This window comes from Chiloscyllium plagiosum, unplaced genomic scaffold, assembly GCF_037043375.1.
Source record: "Chiloscyllium plagiosum isolate Xiang-an unplaced genomic scaffold, Cpla_swu_hap1 HiC_scaffold_5, whole genome shotgun sequence".
NCBI lineage: Eukaryota > Metazoa > Chordata > Chondrichthyes > Orectolobiformes > Hemiscylliidae > Chiloscyllium > Chiloscyllium plagiosum.
Genome location: NW_028270143.1, coordinates 136,884,522 through 136,902,822, shown reverse-complemented (window position 1 = coordinate 136,902,822; position 18,301 = coordinate 136,884,522). Strand labels below are relative to the sequence as shown.

Sequence of the window (18,301 nt, the reverse complement as noted above, 5' to 3'; positions counted from 1 at the left end):
TTTTCACACAGAGGGTGGTGAGTGTCTGGAACGTGCTGTCAGAGGAGGTGGTGGATGCAGATACAATAGTTCAAGAAACACCTGGATAAATACAGGAATAGGAAGGGAATGGAGGGATATGGATCCTATAAGTGAAGACAGTTTAAGTATGGAAAGGCAACATGTGTCAGAGGAGGGTTGGAGGGCCGAACGGCCTGTTCCTGTGCTGTACTGTTCTTTGATCTTTAACAAGTTGCTGTGTTGAAGTGACAGAAAACTGAAGTTCAGGGTATTTTTGTGGACAGAAAGTCGTCACACAATCTACACTTTGTTCCCCAGTGTAGAGGAGACTACATTGAGAGCGGCAATTGCTGGAGACTAAATTGTGGAAAGTGTTTGGACCCTCAGGTACTGAGTAGGCAGGAAGTTTAAAATCATTCACATTTTTATGTAGCAGCCCCCCAGCATTTACCTTTCTCTCCTAACCCCTCTCTCCTTTCTCTCCACTATCTCATAGAGACATAGAGTCATAGAGGTGTACAGCATGGAAATAGACCCTTCAGTCCAACCCGTCCATGCCAACCAGATATCTCAACCCAATCTAGTCCCACCTGCCAGTACTCAGCCCATATCCCTCCAAACCCTTCCTATTCATATACCCATCCAGATGCCTCTTAAATGTTGCAATTGTACCAGCTTCCACCACATCCTCTGGCAGCTCATTCCATACACGTACCACCCTCTGTGTGAAAATGTTGCCCCTTAGGTCTCTTTTATATCTTTCCCCTCTCACCCTAAACCTATGCCCTCTAGTTCTGGACTCCCCGACCCCAGGCAAAATACTTTGTCTCTTTACCATATCTATGCCCCTCATGATTTTATAAACCTCTATAAGGTCACCCCTCAGCCTCCGACGCTCCAGGGAAAACAGCCCCAGCCTGTTCAACCTCTCCCTGTAGCTCAGATCGTCCAACCCTGGTAACATCCTTGTAAATCTTTTCTGAACCCTGTCAAGTTTCTCAACATCTTTCCAATAGGAAGGAGACCAGAATTGCACAAAATATTCCAACAGTGGCCCAACCAATGTCCTGTACAGCCACAACATGACATCCCAACTCCTGTACTCAATACTCTGACCAATAAAGGAAAGCATACCAAACGCCTTCTTCACTATCCTATCTACCTGTGACTCCACTTTCAAGGAGCTATGAACCTGCACTCCAAGGTCTCTTTGTTCAGCAACACTCCCTAGGACCTTACCATTAAGTGTATAAGTCCTGCTAAGATTTGCTTTCCCAAAATGCAGCACCTCACATTTATCTGAATTAAACTCCATCTGCCACTTCTCAGCCCATTGACCCATCTGGTCCAGATCCTGTTGTAATCTGAGGTAACCCTCTTCACTGTTCATTAAACCTCCAATTTTGGTGTCATCTGCAAACTTACTAACTCTACCTCTTATGCTCGCATCCAAATCATTTATGTAAATGACAAAAAGTAGAGGACCCAGCACCGATCCTTGTGGCACTCCACTGGTCACAGGCCTCCAGTCTGAAAAACAACCCTCCACCACCACCCTCTGTCTTCTACCTTTAAGCCAGTTCTGTATCCAAATAGCTAGTTCTCCCTGTATTCCATGAGATCTAACCTTGCTAACTAGTCTCCCATGGGGAACCTTGTCGAACGCCTTACTGAAGTCCATATAGATCACATCTACCGCTCTGCCCTCATCAATCTTCTTTGTTACTTCTTCAAAAAACTCAATCAAGTTTGTGAGACATGATTTCCCACGCACAAAGCCATGTTGACGATCCCTAATCAGTCCTTGCCTTTCCAAATACATGTACATCCTGTCCCTCAGGATTCCCTCCAACAACTTGCCCACCACCGCGTCAGGCTCACTGGTCTATAGTTCCCTGGCTTGTCCTTATCACCCTTCTTTAACAGTGGCACCACGTTTGCCAACCTCCAGTCTTCTGGCACCTCACCTGTGACTATCGATGATACAAATATCTCAGCAAGAGGCCCAGCAATTACTTCTCTAGCTTCCCACAGAATTCTCGGGTACACCTGGTCAGGTCCTGGGGAATTATCCACCTTTATGCGTCTCTCTCCTAACCCTCTCTCCTTCCACTCCACTATCTTTCTCCAGCTCTATCTTCCTCTTTCCTCCTCCCTACCCACCTTCTGCACTCCCCTACTCCCTTTGACATGAAACTCAGTGAGCTTGGTGATCCTTTCTATTGACAGCAGCAGACCTTCCGAAGTGGGGAGGGGGAGGTGAGGTCAGTGGAAGGGGTCAGAGTCGGGGTTCGGGGTGGAGGGGTCGGACTGGGAGGGTTTGGGGTGGGAGGCTCACTGGTCAACGCCTGTGTGGGAGCACTTGTGGTGGGAGGGGTCAGGGTGGAGTGGGGGGGACGTTGGTCTGGGTGAGTGCTATCCTGGTGGGATCAGACTGTGCACACTGTGACCGTTCCTGTGTCTCCTCTTCAGAGGCAGTTATCGAGGAGGACGGTGAATGTGTTGCAGGATTTACAAGATGGAGAATTTTTCATTATCTTCCTCGAAGCATTGACAGGAGATGTTCTGGTGAGTGTCAAACCTCCAGCTGTGATTGGTCAGGCCCATCTTGGGCTTGGCCACTGATTGGAGAATTGGCGAGGATCTCCACAACCTCTCCCTACCCCCCCCCCCCACCTCCATAGTGCTCTGGGGAGACCAAGGAGATTGGTCCTTCCCCATGATTGGTGCCCCTGGCAGTCGATGACCTGCTGACTGAGAGCTCAAGGCCAATCAGAGACTGGCAGCCAGTGGAAATGGGAGCTATACTGTAGGTAGTGCAGAGTGAGAGTCACATAGGGAACCCCAGTGGAGTGGGGAGGGGGAATCACAGGGGGGCAGTGCTCAGAGCTCAGGGGCTTTTGGCCAAAAGGAACTCCCCTGGTCAGAGAGTACCACCTTGCAGTGAGAATACTTTGTGCACACTAAAGAGTAATAACTGGGTGGTTAATGAGTTGAATGAAGGTCTTGCATCAGGGTTAGGGAACCTGTATTAGTCCGTTCACACCCTTCCGCTCTTACACCCGCACATCGATACACTAACTCACAATCTCCTCACACTCTTACACCCACACACGCTCTCACTGACTAACTTACCCACACACTAGGACTCAAACACGCACTTCCTCTCACACTGAGACACACACACAAACATTCTCACACTCACACTTGCACGTGCGGACTCACTCAAACTTGCACACGGTCACTTGCACACACATTCACATGCACTCACATTTACTCACTCCTGCACATACTCACTCATCCATACTCACATACACTCTCACATATTGGCTAGTTGTAAGAAGACAGAGGGTGGTGGTTGATGGGAAATGTTCATCCTGGAGCTCAGATACTGGCGGGGTGCCACAAGAATCTGTTTTAGGGCCACTGCTGTTTGTCATTTTTATAAATGACCTGATGAGGGCTTAGAAGGATGGGTTAGTAAATTTATGGATGACACTAAGGTCGGTGGAGTTATGGAAGTGCCAAAGAATGTTGTGGGTTACAGAGGGACATAGATAAGCTGCAGAGCTGGGCTGAGAGGTGGCAAATGGAGTTTAATGCGGAAAAGTGTGAGGTGATTCACTTTGGAAGGAGCAACAGTAACACAGAGTACTGGGCTAATGGTAAGATTCTTGGTAGTGTAGATGAGCAGAGAGATCTTGGACATCCTAGGTTGATAGGATTGTTAAGAAGGTGTACAGTGTGTTAGCTTTTATTGGGAGGGGGATTGAGTTTCAGAGCCATGAGGTCATAGTGCAACTGTACAAAACTCCGCACTTGGAATATTGCATACAGTTCTGGTCACTGCATTATAGGAAGGATATGGAAGTCTTGGGAAGCGTTCTATTCACACACACACACAAACGTTCACTCACATTTACTTACACTTGCACACACACTCACTCACATTTACACACACCCGCACACACACAATCACATTTACTCACAGTCACCCGCGCACACTCACATTTACTCACTTGCACAGATTCATTCACATTTACTTACACTTGCTCACAGATTTGTGCACACATAGATTTATTCTCACTCATATACACGCACATTTACTCTCACACACACACTCATTCATTCACTCATATTTACTCACACTCGCACACACTCATTTACTCACCCAGACATATACAGTCTCATCTCCTCATTCGCACACATACTCACTCACATTTACTCATTTGCACGCTGACTCAGTCATATTTACTCACACTTGTGTGTGTGCACACGTACTCTCTCACACATACATTTGCACGCACTTGTTGCTGTCTCTCTCTCTCCCTGCAGTGATGCGTCTCTGCGTTCTCTCTCCCTCTCTCCCTCTCTCCCTCCCTGTCTCAGTCTGCAATGATGTGTCTCTGCGTTCTCTCTCTGTCTCAGTCTGCAGTGATGTGTCTCTGCGTTCTCTCTCCCTCTCTCCCTCTCTCCCTCCCTGTCTCAGTCTGCAATGATGTGTCTCTGCGTTCTCTCTCTGTCTCAGTCTGCAATGATGTGTCTCTGTGTTCTCTCTCCCTCTCTCTGTCTCAGTCTGCAGTGATGTGTCTCTGCGTTCTCTCTCCCTCTCTCTGTCTCATTCTGCAGTGATGTGTCTCTGCGTTCTCTCTCCCTCTCTCCCTCTCTCCCTCTCTGTCTCAGTCTGCAGTGATGTGTCTCTGCGTTCTCTCTCCCTCTCTCTGTCTCATTCTGCAGTGATGTGTCTCTGCGTTCTCTCTCCCTCTCTCCCTCTCTCCCTCTCTGTCTCAGTCTGCAGTGATGTGTCTCTGCGTTCTCTCTCTCTCTCTCTCTGTCTCAGTCTGCAGTGATGTGTCTCTGCGTTCTCTCTCCCTCTCTCTGTCTCAGTCTGCAGTGATGTGTCTCTGCGTTCTCTCTCTGTCTCAGTCTGCAGTGATGTGTCTCTGCGTTCTCTCTCTGTCTCAGTCTGCAGTGATGTGTCTCTGCGTTCTCTCTCCCTCTCTCCCTCTCTGTCTCAGTCTGCAGTGATGTGTCTCTGCGTTCTCTCTCCCTCTCTCTCCCTCTCTGTCTCAGTCTGCAGTGATGTGTCTCTGCGTTCTCTCTCCCTCTCTCCCTCTCTCCCTCTCTGTCTCAGTCTGCAATGATGTGTCTCTGCGTTCTCTCTCTGTCTCAGTCTGCAATGATGTGTCTCTGCGTTCTCTCTCCCTCTCTCCCTCTCTCCCTCTCTGTCTCAGTCTGCAGTGATGTGTCTCTGCGTTCTCTCTCTGTCTCAGTCTGCAATGATGTGTCTCTGTGTTCTCTCTCCCTCTCTCTGTCTCAGTCTGCAATGATGTGTCTCTGCGTTCTCTCTCTGTCTCAGTCTGCAGTGATGTGTCTCTGCGTTCTCTCTCCCTCTCTCCCTCTCTGTCTCAGTCTGCAGTGATGTGTCTCTGCGTTCTCTCTCCCTCTCTCTGTCTCAGTCTGCAGTGATGTGTCTCTGCGTTCTCTCTCCCTCTCTCCCTCTCTCCCTCTCTGTCTCAGTCTGCAATGATGTCTCTGCGTTCTCTCTCTGTCTCAGTCTGCAGTGATGTGTCTCTGCGTTCTCTCTCCCTCTCTCCCTCTCTGTCTCAGTCTGCAGTGATGTGTCTCTGCGTTCTCTCTCCCTCTCTCCCTCTCTCCCTCTCTGTCTCAGTCTGCAGTGATGTGTCTCTGCGTTCTCTCTCCCTCTCTCTGTCTCAGTCTGCAGTGATGTGTCTCTGCGTTCTCTCTCCCTCTCTCCCTCTCTCCCTCTCTGTCTCAGTCTGCAATGATGTCTCTGCGTTCTCTCTCTGTCTCAGTCTGCAGTGATGTGTCTCTGCGTTCTCTCTCCCTCTCTCTGTCTCAGTCTGCAGTGATGTGTCTCTGCGTTCTCTCTCCCTCTCTCTGTCTCAGTCTGCAGTGATGTGTCTCTGCGTTCTCTCTCCCTCTCTCCCTCTCTCCCTCTCTGTCTCAGTCTGCAGTGATGTGTCTCTGCGTTCTCTCTCCCTCTCTCTGTCTCAGTCTGCAGTGATGTGTCTCTGCGTTCTCTCTCCCTCTCTCTGTCTCAGTCTGCAGTGATGTGTCTCTGCGTTCTCTCTCCCTCTCTCCCTCTCTGTCTCAGTCTGCAGTGATGTGTCTCTGCGTTCTCTCTCCCTCTCTCTGTCTCAGTCTGCAGTGATGTGTCTCTGCGTTCTCTCTCCCTCTCTCCCTCTCTGTCTCAGTCTGCAGTGATGTGTCTCTGCGTTCTCTCTCCCTCTCTCCCTCTCTCCCTCTCTGTCTCAGTCTGCAATGATGTGTCTCTGTGTTCTCTCTCCCTCTCTCTGTCTCAGTCTGCAGTGATGTGTCTCTGCGTTCTCTCTCCCTCTCTCTGTCTCAGTCTGCAGTGATGTGTCTCTGCGTTCTCTCTCCCTCTCTCCCTCTCTCCCTCTCTGTCTCAGTCTGCAATGATGTGTCTCTGCGTTCTCTCTCTGTCTCAGTCTGCAGTGATGTGTCTCTGCGTTCTCTCTCCCTCTCTCTGTCTCAGTCTGCAGTGATGTGTCTCTGCGTTCTCTCTCCCTCTCTCCCTCTCTCCCTCTCTCTGTCTCAGTCTGCAGTGATGTGTCTCTGCGTTCTCTCTCCCTCTCTCTGTCTCAGTCTGCAGTGATGTGTCTCTGCGTTCTCTCTCCCTCTCTCCCTCTCTCCCTCTCTGTCTCAGTCTGCAATGATGTGTCTCTGCGTTCTCTCTCTGTCTCAGTCTGCAATGATGTGTCTCTGCGTTCTCTCTCTGTCTCAGTCTGCAGTGATGTGTCTCTGCATTCTCTCTCCCTCTCTCTGTCTCAGTCTGCAGTGATGTGTCTCTGCGTTCTCTCTCCCTCTCTCCCTCTCTCCCTCTCTCTGTCTCAGTCTGCAGTGATGTGTCTCTGCGTTCTCTCTCCCTCTCTCCCTCTCTCCCTCTCTCTGTCTCAGTCTGCAGTGATGTGTCTCTGCGTTCTCTCTCCCTCTCTCTGTCTCAGTCTGCAGTGATGTGTCTCTGTGTTGGTTCCAGCCCCGGATCTCTGGTCTCTGGCACTTGCTCATGTTCTTCACCTACTGGAGGCGCCGGTGGAACCTGGAGATTGCCTTCTCATACTTGGAGCAGCAGCAGGTAACTCCCCGTGGGAGAGCGGGGATGGGCAAGGGGCACTGGGTTGGAGGTGAGTGACAAAAGGCTGTGTGAGGGGGCAGAAACCTCTCAACACCAGTGTTTATTGCCCATCCCTAGTTGCCCCTTGAGAAGGTGGGGGTGAGCTGCCTCCTGAACCCCTCTACTCTCTGCGCTGTGGGTTGACCCACAATGTCCTGAGGGAGGGGATTCCAGGGTTCTGACCCAGTGACAGTGTGAGAGGTCATTTTGGAAAGAGTGGTCACCTTGGGCGGCACGGTGGAACAGTGGTTAGCACTGCTGCCTCACAGCGCCTGAGGCCCGGGTTCAATTCCCGCCTCAGGCGACTGACTGTGTGGAGTTTGCACGTTCTCCCTGTGTCTGGGTTGGTTTCCTCCGGGTGCTCCGGTTTCCTCCCACAGTCACAAAGATGTGCAGGTCAGGTGAATTGGCCATACTAAATTGCCCGTAGTGTTAGGTAAGGGGTAAATGTAGGGGTATGGGTGGGTTGCGCTTCGGCGGGTCGGTGTGGACTTGTTGGGCCGAAGGGCCTGTTTCCACACTGTAAAGTAATCTAATCTAATCTAACATGATAAATTCTTCATTGAGTTAGAAAGTAGAATAATCAGGAAGAAGGGCCCTCAGTCTAAAAGGAAGCTATGAAAGTATGAGAGGGCAAATTCTCTGTAACAGATTGGATAACATCAGAAAAGTCACAAAAGTGGAAAGATAATAATTAATGTTTAAGGAACAGATTATTAAGAATGCAGTTGGAGATACCACTGCATGGTCTATCTTCTGGATCTAGCCTCATAGATTTTTTTTATTTTTATTACTGTGCTGTCGTTGACTGAAACATAGTCACACACAAGGGTGCAGATTTTCTTTCACAACAGAACACAAGTTTATTACACAAAAAAACCCAAAGCAAACCAACTCGTTGCAGAACAGTGAGAAAGATCTGAAAACACCCAGCAAAGTAAAGCTGCAACTAATTTCTCAACATCTTCATTTTGCAGTGACTCAAATTCAGAGAAATTATCTTTCTCCAACAAATCTTTAAGTTCAACTTTGGTGACTCTCCCTGTTTCTGTACTGTGAATCGTAGAGTTTTCTGAAACAATTACTTTCAAAACTGAAAGCTTATACTTTCTCATCTTCAAATAAGATGTACATTTTGAACCAGACATGCCTGGTCTGGGAATTGCACAAAACAACATTTTCTGCTCAGTCCTTAACTGCTCTGAGAGAAACCACTCTCCTTTCACAGAATCATTATGGTGCAGCAAGATGCCATTCGGCCCTTCATACACTCATCCAGTACAGAAAAGGCCCTTTGGCCCAGTGGGTCCACACTGACATAACTATCACTGAAGTCTCACTAATCCCAATTTCCTGCACTTGTCCCATATTCTTGAATGTTATGATCTTTCAGCTGCTCATCCAATATTTTTTAACGGTTGGAAGGTTTCTGGTCTCTATTACCTTCCCAGACAGTGCATTCCAGCTTCCTCCCACCTTCTGAGTGAAAAGGTCTTTTCCCAAATCCCCTCTGAATCTCCTCCCCCTTTCCCTAAATCTGTGTCCCCTTGTGACTGACCCTTCAACCAAGGGAACAGCTGCTCTCTGATCACCCTGTCCATACCCCTCAGTCTTCTCCACCTCAATCATGTCTCCCCTCAGCCTTCTCTATCGATAAACCAAACAATCCAAGCCTACCTCATATCGCCTTCTAGCTCAATTTCTCTATGCCAGGGAACATCCTGGTGAATCTCCTCTGTCCCTCCTCTCGTGCTGTGTAGTGAGGTGACCAGAACTGCACACAGTGCTCCAGCTGGGGCCTAACCAATACTCTGTATGACTCCAACATTAGCTCCTTGCTCTTATACTCAATGCCACAATTGATAAAAGCAAGTGTCCCATAAGCTGCCTTAACCATCCTATCCTTCAGTCACTCAAACAGCCTTCTACCACTAGCCTTTGTGCCCTATTTCTGATCCATGTCACCAAGTTTCCCACAATTCCATGGGCTTTAACCTTCACAATCAGTTTCCCATCTGAGACCTTATTAAAAGCTTTGCTAAAATCCATATAAATGACATCGACTGAACTTCCCTCATCCACACACTTGGTCACATTTTCAAAATAATCTCACAAAATGGTTGGGTATGACCTCCCTCTGACAAAGCCATGCTGACTATCTGTCATTAACCCATATCTTTCCAAGTGGGTATTGATTCTCTCCTTCAGAATTCTCTCCAATAGTTTCCCTACCAGTGACATGAGACCCACCAGTCTATAATTTCCTGGCTCATCTCTACCATTCATCTTGAAATTAGCGTCCCAGTCCTCTGACACTTTCCTCCATGGCCAGAGAGAAATTAAACATTTGTCAGCGTTCCTGAAATTTCCTGCCTCACCTCCCACAGCAATCTGGATTCAATTCATCCATGCCAGGATATTTATCCATTTTTAAACCTGATAGAGCCTCCAAAACCTCTCCATTTTCTCTGTCAAACTGTGCACGTTCCTCAGAGACCCTTTCCTGAATTCTATACCAATGTTCTCCTTTTCCAGAGTGAAGACCGAAGAAGAGTATTCAGTTAACACTCTTTAAGTGTCCTGCAGCTTCACACACAGGTTGCCTGTTTGAAGCCTAATGGGGCCTACTCTTTCCCTGGTTCACTTCTTCTTTAATGTATTTATAAAGTATTTCAGGGTACTCCCTAATCCTCTTTGCAAGTCCTTTCTCATCCCTCCTTTTTGCTCTTCCTATTACTTTCTTAAACACATTGATGAAGGTAGAGCAGTGGATGTGGTGTATATGGACTTTAGCAAGGTTCTCCATGGTAGGCTCATTCAGAAAGTAAGGAAGCATGGGATACAGGGAAACCTGTCTGTCTGGATACAGAATTGCCTGGCCCATAGAAGACAGAGGGTGGTGGTAGATGGAAAGTATTCAAAGTTTGGGAGAAGATTTGTAGCTCGGGTGCTCGTTGCTGTGGTTCTGTTCGCCGAGCTGGAAGTTTTTGTTGCAAACATTTCGTCCCCTGTCTAGGTGACATCCTCAGTGCTTGGGAGCCTCCTCTGAAGCGCTTCTTTGATGTTTCCTCCGGTGTTTATAGTGGTCTGTCCCTGCCACTTCCGGTTGTCAGTTTCAGCTGTTCGCTGTAGTGGTTGGTATATTGGGTCCAGGTCGATGTGTCTGTTGATGGAGTTTGTAGATGAATGCCATGCCTCTAGGAATTCCCTGGCTGTTCTCTGTCTGGCTTGCCCTATAATGGTAGTGTTGTCCCAGTCGAATTCATGTTGCTTGTCGTCTGTGTGTGTGGCTACTAAGGATAGCTGGTCGTGTCGTTTCGTGGCTAGTTGATGTTCATGGATGCGGATCGTTAGCTGTCTTCCTGTTTGTCCTATATAGTGTTTTGTGCAGTCCTTGCATGGGATTTTGTACACTACATTAGTTTTGCTCATGCTGGGTATCGGGTCCTTCGTTCTGGTGAGTTGTTGTCTGAGAGTGGCTGTTGGTTTGTGTGCTGTTATAAGTCCTAGTGGTCGCAGTAGTCTGGCTGTCATTTCAGAGATGTTCTTGATGTATGGTAGTGTGGCTAGTCCTTTGGGTTGCGGCATGTCCTCGTTCTGTTGTCTGTCCCTGAGGCATCTGTTGATGAAATTGCGCGGATATCCGTTTTTGGCGAATACCTTGTATAGGTGTTCCTCTTCCTCTTTTTGCAGTTCTGGTGTGCTGCAGTGTGTTGTGGCCCTTTTGAATAGTGTCTTGATGCAACTTCGTTTGTGTGTATTGGGGTGGTTGCTTTCATAGTTCAGGACTTGGTCTGTGTGTGTGGCTTTCCTGTGTACCTTAGTGGTGAATTCTCCGTTTGGTGTTCTCTGTACCCTCACGCCTAGGAATGGGAGTTGGTTGTCCTTTTCTTCCTCTCTCGTGAATCGGATTCCTGTGAGTGTGGAGTTGATGATCCGGTGTGTTTTCTCTATTTCTGTGTTTTTAATGATTACAAACGTGTCATCAACGTATCTGACCCAGAGTTTGGGTTGAATTTGTGGTAAGACTGTTTGTTCTAACCTTTGCATTACTGCTTCTGCTGTGAGTCCCGAGATCGGTGAGCCAATGGGTGTGCCGTTGATTTGTTCGTATATCTGGTTGTTGAATGTGAAGTGTGTTGTGAGGCACAAGTCCAGTATTTTAAGTATGCCGTCTTTGTTGATGGGTTCAACGTCCTGTTGTCTGTTGTGTCTGTTCAGCAGGTTGGCTATTGTTTCTCTGGCTAGGGCTTTGTCAATAGAGGTGAACAGTGCCGTTACACCGAATGAGACCATGGTTTCTTCCTTGTCTATGTGTATATTTCTGATGATGTCCAAGAATCTAATCTAATCTAAAATTGCAAGGGAAAAGAACCAGAATTGCCTGAAATTGCTGTGTTGATTGTACAGAGTGTCTGGATCCGCTGATCAGGTGTTTCAGTTTCTGCTGTAATTCTTTAGCCAGTTTGTGTGATGGTGTCCCTGGTAGTGATACTATGGGTCTGAGTGGGATGTCTGGTTTGTGCACTTTGGGTAGTCCATAGAATCTGGGGGTGTTGTTGCTTTCAGGTTTCATTCTTTGTAGGTCAGACCTGGTTATCTGTCCGTTTTTTTGTAGGTTCCTCAGTGTGTTGTTTATCCTATTGGTGAGCTGTGGGGTGGGGTCAAACTCCCTCTTTTGGTAGGTGTTGGTATCTGCAAGTAGTTGTTGTGCTTTTTGGATGTACTCTGCTTTGTCCAGGATGACCGTCATTCTGCCTTTGTCTGCTGGTAGTATGATTATGTTCTTATCGTTTCTTAGTGATTTTAGTGCTTCCCTCTCCTTGGTGTTGAGGTTATGTGTTTGTCTTTTCCTTGTTATCAGGGGTACGATACTTTGTCTCACTGTTTGTTGTGTCTCTTCTGTCAGTCCATTGTTCCTGAGTGTGCATTCTAGTGCTGCTAGGAAGTCTGCTGTCTTGGCGTCCCTGTGGTTGTAGTTGAGTCCCTTGGCCAGTATTGTTCTTTCCATGTCTGTGAGCTGTCTGTGGGAGAGGTTTCTAACCCAGGTGTGTGTTGTGGTGTCCTGTCTGTTGTGTGTTAGTTTGGCCATTTTTTCTTTTAGTGCCGTGTTTTTGCGGTGTGTGGTCCTGTTCTGTCCTATGGTGACGGCCTGTTCTATGGTCCGGGTCCATTCCTGATTGGTGGTTTTTGAAATTAACGATTTTTGGCGCGCAATTTCATGTCTGTATCTGTGCAGTCGGTTGTGAGCGTCTGTAATCATTACCTGGATCATCCTGAATCCGTTCTGTCTGGCTGTGTCCCTGGCTTGTGGGTTGTTGACTGGTGGTCTGTATCTGACACATGGTGGAAGGATTCGATTCTTTCAGCATTCGTGTAGGAATCGGAGTTGTTCATATGTGGTGCTTAGGCAGTTAGCGCAGGATTCCCATTTCCTGGCTTGTCTTAGTGTCTCTTGCTCGTAGGTGTTCAAAGTTTGTGAGAAGATTTGTAGCTTGGGTGCTCGTTGCTGTGGTTCTGTTCGCCGAGCTGGAAGTTTTTGTTGCAAACGTTTCGTCCCCTGTCTAGGTGACATCCTCAGTGCTTGGGAGCCTCCTCTGAAGCGCTTCTGTGGTGTATCCTCCAGCATTTATAGTGGCCTGTCCCTGCCGCTTCCGGTTGTCAGTTTCAGCTGTCCGCTGTAGTGGCCGGTATATTGGGTCCAGGTCTATGTGTTTGTTGATGGAGTTTGTGGATGAGTGCCATGCTTCTAGGAATTCCCTGGCTGTTCTCTGTCTGGCTTGCCCTATAATGGTAGTGTTGTCCCAGTCAAATTCATGTTGCTTGTCGTCTGTGTGTGGCTACTAAGGATAGCTGGTCGTGTCGTTTCGTGGCTAGTTGATGTTCGTGGATGCGGATCGTTAGCTGTCTTCCTGTTTGTCCTATATAGTGTTTTGTGCAGTCCTTGCATGGGATTTTGTACACTACATTAGTTTTGCTCATGCTGGGTATCGGGTCCTTCGTTCTGGTGAGTTGTTGTCTGAGGGTGGGTGTTGGTTTGTGTGCTGTTATAAGTCCTAGTGGTCGCAGTAGTCTGGCTGTCATTTCAGAGATGTTCTTGACATATGGTAGTGTGGCTAGTCCTTTGGGTTGCGGCATGTCCTCGTTCTGTTGTCTGTCCCTGAGGCATCTGTTGATGAAATTGCGCGGATATCCGTTTTTGGCGAATACCTTGTATAGGTGTTCCTCTTCCTCTTTTTGCAGTTCTGGTGTACTACAGTGTGTTGTGGCCTTTTGAATAGTGTCCTGATGCAGCTTCGTTTGTGTGTGTTGGGGTGGTTGCTTTCATAGTTCAGGACTTGGTCTGTGTGTGTGGCTTTCCTGTGTACCTTAGTGGTGAATTCTCCGTTCAGTGTTCTCTGTACCCTCACGTCTAGGAATGGAAAGTATTCAGCCTGGAGCTCGGTGACCAGTGGTGTTCCACAGGGATCGGTTCTGGGACCTCTGCTCTTTGTGATTTTATAACTGACCTGATGAGGAAGTGGAAGGGTGGGTTAGTGAGTTTGCCGATGACATGAAGGTTGGGGGAGTGGTGGATAGTGTGGGGGGGATGTTGTAGGTTGCAATGGGACATTGACAGGATACAGAGCTGGGCTGAGAAGTGGCAGATGGAGTTCAACCTGGAAAAGTGTGAAGTGAGTCACTTTGGAAGGTCGAATTTGAATACAGATTCCAGGGTTAAAGGCAGGATTCTTGGCAGTGTGGAGGAACAGAGGGATCTTGGGGTCCACGTCCATAGATCCCTCAAAGTTGCCACCCACGTTGATAGGGTGTATGGTGTGTTGGCTTTTCTTAACAGGGGGATTGAGTTTAAGAGCTGTGAGGTTATGCTGCAGCTCTATAAAGCCCTGGTTAGACCACACTTGGAATATTGTGTTCAGTTCTGGTCTCCTCCTTATAGGAAGGATGTGGAAGCTTTAGAGAGGATGCAGAGGAGATTTCCCAGGAAGCTGCCTGAACTGGAGGGTGTGTCTTATTGAGAAAGGTTGAGGGAGCTAGGGCTTTTCTCATTGGAGTGAAGGAGGATGAGAGGTGACTCGATAGAGGTGTACAACATGATGAGAGGCAGAGATAGAGGAGATAGCCAGAGACTTTTCCCCAGGGCAGAAATGTCTTTCATTCGGGGCATAGTTTTAAGGTGATTGGAGGAAGGTTTCGGGGAGGTGTCAGAGGTGGGTGTTTTACACAGAGAGTGGGTGGGTGTGTGGAATGCGCTGCCAGCGGTGGGAGTAGAGTCAGGGACATCAGGGACATTTAAGTGACTCTTGGCTAGGCACATGGATGATAGTACAATGAAGGGTATGTCGGTTAGTCTGATCTTAGAGCAGGATAAAAGGCCAGCACAACACCGAGGGCTGAAGGGCCTGTACTGTGCTGTACTGTTCTGTGTTCTGTGTTCTCTCTTGCACTTCCTATATTCTCTCGGGGTCACAGCTGAATTGCTCCCTTTGGATTTCCTAAAAACCTTCTTGTCTGCTTCATCCAGTCTTGAATTGTCCTTGATATCTAGGGTTCTCTGAAGTTACTGCCCCCACCTTTCCCTGTAAAGGGTACATGTTGGACTAGTACTCTTCACTCGCTCCTTTTTGAATGCTCCCTATTGTTCCAGTGTAGATTTAACCACAAGGAGCTGTTCCCAGTCGAGATGGCCAGATCCTGCTTTATTTTAATAAAATGCAAAACCATCTTTTGCAGGTCATCATTTTCCTTGTCCACAACAAATTTGAACTACTGTGTTGTGGTCACCATCACTAAAACGTCCCTGCATTGTTGCAGCAACACCTGTCCAGCCTCTTTTCCTAGAACCAGATGTCGCACTGTGTTGTCCCTTGTCAGACCCTCTACGTATTGGTACAAAAAACTATCCTGGATATATTTCAAGAAATGTGCTCCCTCTAAACCTTAACACTATGTTCATCCCACTTTACGTTGGGAAAGTTGAAGTCTCCCCCCCCCCCAGTATAAATACCAGATTATTACTCTTAAACACCTGTATGACCTGTCTACTTATTTGCTCCACCAATACCCACTGACTGTTTGGGGACCTATATTACATTCCCAATAAAGTAACTGTCCCTTAATAATCCTACGTTCTACCCACAAAACCTCATTTGAGGATCTTCCCCAGATATCATCGCTCCTTTATTGTAGTAATTGGCTCCTTAATTAATAGTGTTACACCAACACCCTTTTTACACTCTCCTCTGTCTGACCGTAACCTGGAAAGGCTGCACTGCTGTTGGTGTACTCTGCATTACAAATTAGCCAGGAAAACGTCAGGACTGCAGATGCTGGAAACCAGAGTTTAAATTAGGATGGTGCTGGAAAAGCACAGCAGGTCGGGCCGCATCCGAGGAGCAGGAAAATTGACGTTTCGGGCAAAAGTCCTTCATCAGGTACACGACCCGCTTGTACAGATGGTGTGGGCACCAGGCCTTCAGGATGGGCACCGAGTGGCAATTACTTTGGGGAACACCACGTGGTTAAGATGGGGCTGGAGTTAGACCAGAGAGACACCACAGGTACAGGTTGATAGTGGGTTTGGTAAAATATCTCATGGTGTAAAACCTTCCAAAAAATTACTCAATAAATGTTACCTGTTGGGGGCATTGAGTTCAGAAACACGGGCACCATTTGGTGTGAGACCAGGAGGGCTGACTATAACAACAGCCCTCTGATTGGTCAGATAAAAGGGAAATAAAACAGAAAAGCAAGGATGCAGTCTGGAAACGAGACCACCCTCCCCCCACATTCTCTGTAACAATACTTGGCTTGATGGTAGGAAGCAGAGGGTAATATTGCAAGGATGATTGTCAGACTGGAGGCCTGTGACAAATGGAGTACCTCAGGGGTCAGTGCTGGGCCCATTGCTGTTTGTTACCTGTATCAATGATTTGGATGGGACTACACAAGGCATGATTAGTAAATTTACAGATGACATTATAATAGGCGTTATTGTGGACAGTGAGGAAGATTATCAGAAATTACAGCAGGACCTTGATCAGCTGGGGAAGTGGGCTAAGAAATGGCAAATGGAGTTTAATATAGATAGGGGTGAGATTTCGTGTGTTGGAAAGTCAGATCAAGGTAGGAGTTTCACGGTGAATGGTAGGGCCTTAAGACCTGAAGAAGGGCTTATGCCCAAAACGTCGATTCTCCTGTTCCCTGGATGCTGCCTGACCTGCTGTGCTTTTCCAGCAACACATTTTCAGCTCTGATCTCCAGCATCTGCAGCCCTCACTTTCACCTTAAGGAGTGTCATGGAACAGAGGGACCTTGGAGTTCAGGTTCACAGTTCTCTGAAAGTGGTGTCCCAGGTATACAGGGCAATGATGAAGGCTTTTGGCACACTGGCCCTCATCAGTCAGGTCATTGAGTATAGAAGTTGGGAAGTTATGTTGCTGTTATCCAGGATGTTGGTGAGACCACGCTTGGAGTATTGCGTTCAGTTTTGGTCACCTTGTTGTAGGAAGGACATTACTAATCTAGAAAGAATACAGAAGAAATTTACAAGGATATTGTCTGGACTCCATGGTCTGAGTTTTAGGGAGAGGTTGAACAAGCTAGAATGTTTATTTTAGAGCATAGGAGACTGAGGGGGGAATCTTTTAGAGGTGTATAAGATTATGAGAGGCATGGACAGGGTAAATGCAGTCAGTCTATTTCCCAGGGTTGGGGAATCGAGGACTAGAGGGCATCAATTTAAGGTTAGAGGGGAAAGAATAAAAGGGAACCTGAGGGGAAATTTGTTTGCACAGAGGGTGGTACGCATATGGAATGAGCTGCAGAGGAAGTGGTTGAGGCGGGTACATTAACAACATTTAAAAGGCATTTGGATAAATACACGGATAGGAAAGGTTTAGAAGGATATGGGCCAAGTGCAGGGAAATGGGGTTAGTGTGGGAGGCCATTTTGGTCAGCATGGGCCAGTTTGGGCTGAAGGGCCTGTCTCTGTGCTGTCAGACTCTATGTCTTAAATACTATCTCCAATTCTCTGTCAAAAGATGAGACAAACTAGATTAAGAGACATTAAAAGAAATAAATTATTAAATTCAAAGACAAAAAGAAAACACTTGGGTAAAACGATCGACAGACTGATGGTCACTGTGAGGCTAACATTGAGGCATTATAGAAAAATCAAACAGGGAGTAAACCCACCAGCTCCAGGTCAGTGATTGGACTGCACACAGACCTGTCCCCCTGACTGGGACTTGCCTCCACTCGAAACACTTCTGTTTTGGTCCTTTTCTTTTCTGGCTAAGTGAGTGAAAGTAAGTGTGAACTGGGAGGGTGGAAGTGAGTGTGTGTGTGTATGTAGGAGTGAGTGAGTGTGTCTGTGGGTGAGATTGTGATTGTGTGTGTAGGGGTGAGTGAGTGTGTCTGTGTGTAGGAGTGAGTGAGTGTGTCTGTGGGTGAGATTAAGATTGTGTGTGTAGGGGTGAGTGAGTGTGTCTGTGGGTGAGATTGAGATTGTATGTGTAGGCGTGAGTGAGTGTGTCTGTGGGTGAGATTAAGATTGTGTGTGTAGGGGTGAGTGAGTGTGTCTGTGGGTGAGATTAAGATTGTGTGTGTAGGGGTGAGTGAGTGTGTCTGTGGGTGAGATTGAGATTGTGTGTGTAGGAGTGAGTGAGTGTGTCTGTGGGTGAGATTGAGATTGTGAGTGTAGGGGTGAGTGAGTGTGTCTGTGGGTGAGATTGAGATTGTGTGTGTAGGAGTGAGTGAGTGTGTCTGTGGGTGAGATTGAGATTGTGTGTGTAGGAGTGAGTGAGTGTGTCTGTGGGTGAGATTGAGATTGTGTGTGTAGAGGTGAGTGAGTGTGTCTGTAGGTGAGATTGAGATTGTGTGTGTAGGGGTGTGTGAGTGTGTCTGTGGGTGAGATTAAGATTGTGTGTGTTGGGGTGAGTGAGTGTGTCTGTGGGTGAGATTAAGATTGTGTGTGTTGGGGTGAGTGAGTGTGTCTGTGGGTGAGATTAAGATTGTGTGTGTAGGGGTGAGTGAGTGTGTCTGTGGGTGAGATTGAGATTGTGTGTGTAGGAGTGAGTGAGTGTGTCTGTGGGTGAGATTGAGATTGTGTGTGTAGGGGTGAGTGAGTGTGTCTGTGGG

The 18,301-nt window shown here is 47.5% G+C and overlaps 1 protein-coding gene across 1 annotated transcript in view; it reads left to right on the top strand.

The window, feature by feature from the left end:
* LOC122550360 (uncharacterized) overlaps positions 1 to 18,301 on the top strand; it is a 192,501-nt gene that overhangs the window by 9,894 nt on the left and 164,306 nt on the right. Inside the window, exons 4-5 of the mRNA XM_087987777.1 lie at positions 2,473 to 2,568; positions 7,022 to 7,120. Coding sequence (XP_087843903.1) covers positions 2,473 to 2,568; positions 7,022 to 7,120 — 195 coding nt within the window. The remainder of the gene's footprint in view (positions 1 to 2,472; positions 2,569 to 7,021; positions 7,121 to 18,301) is intronic.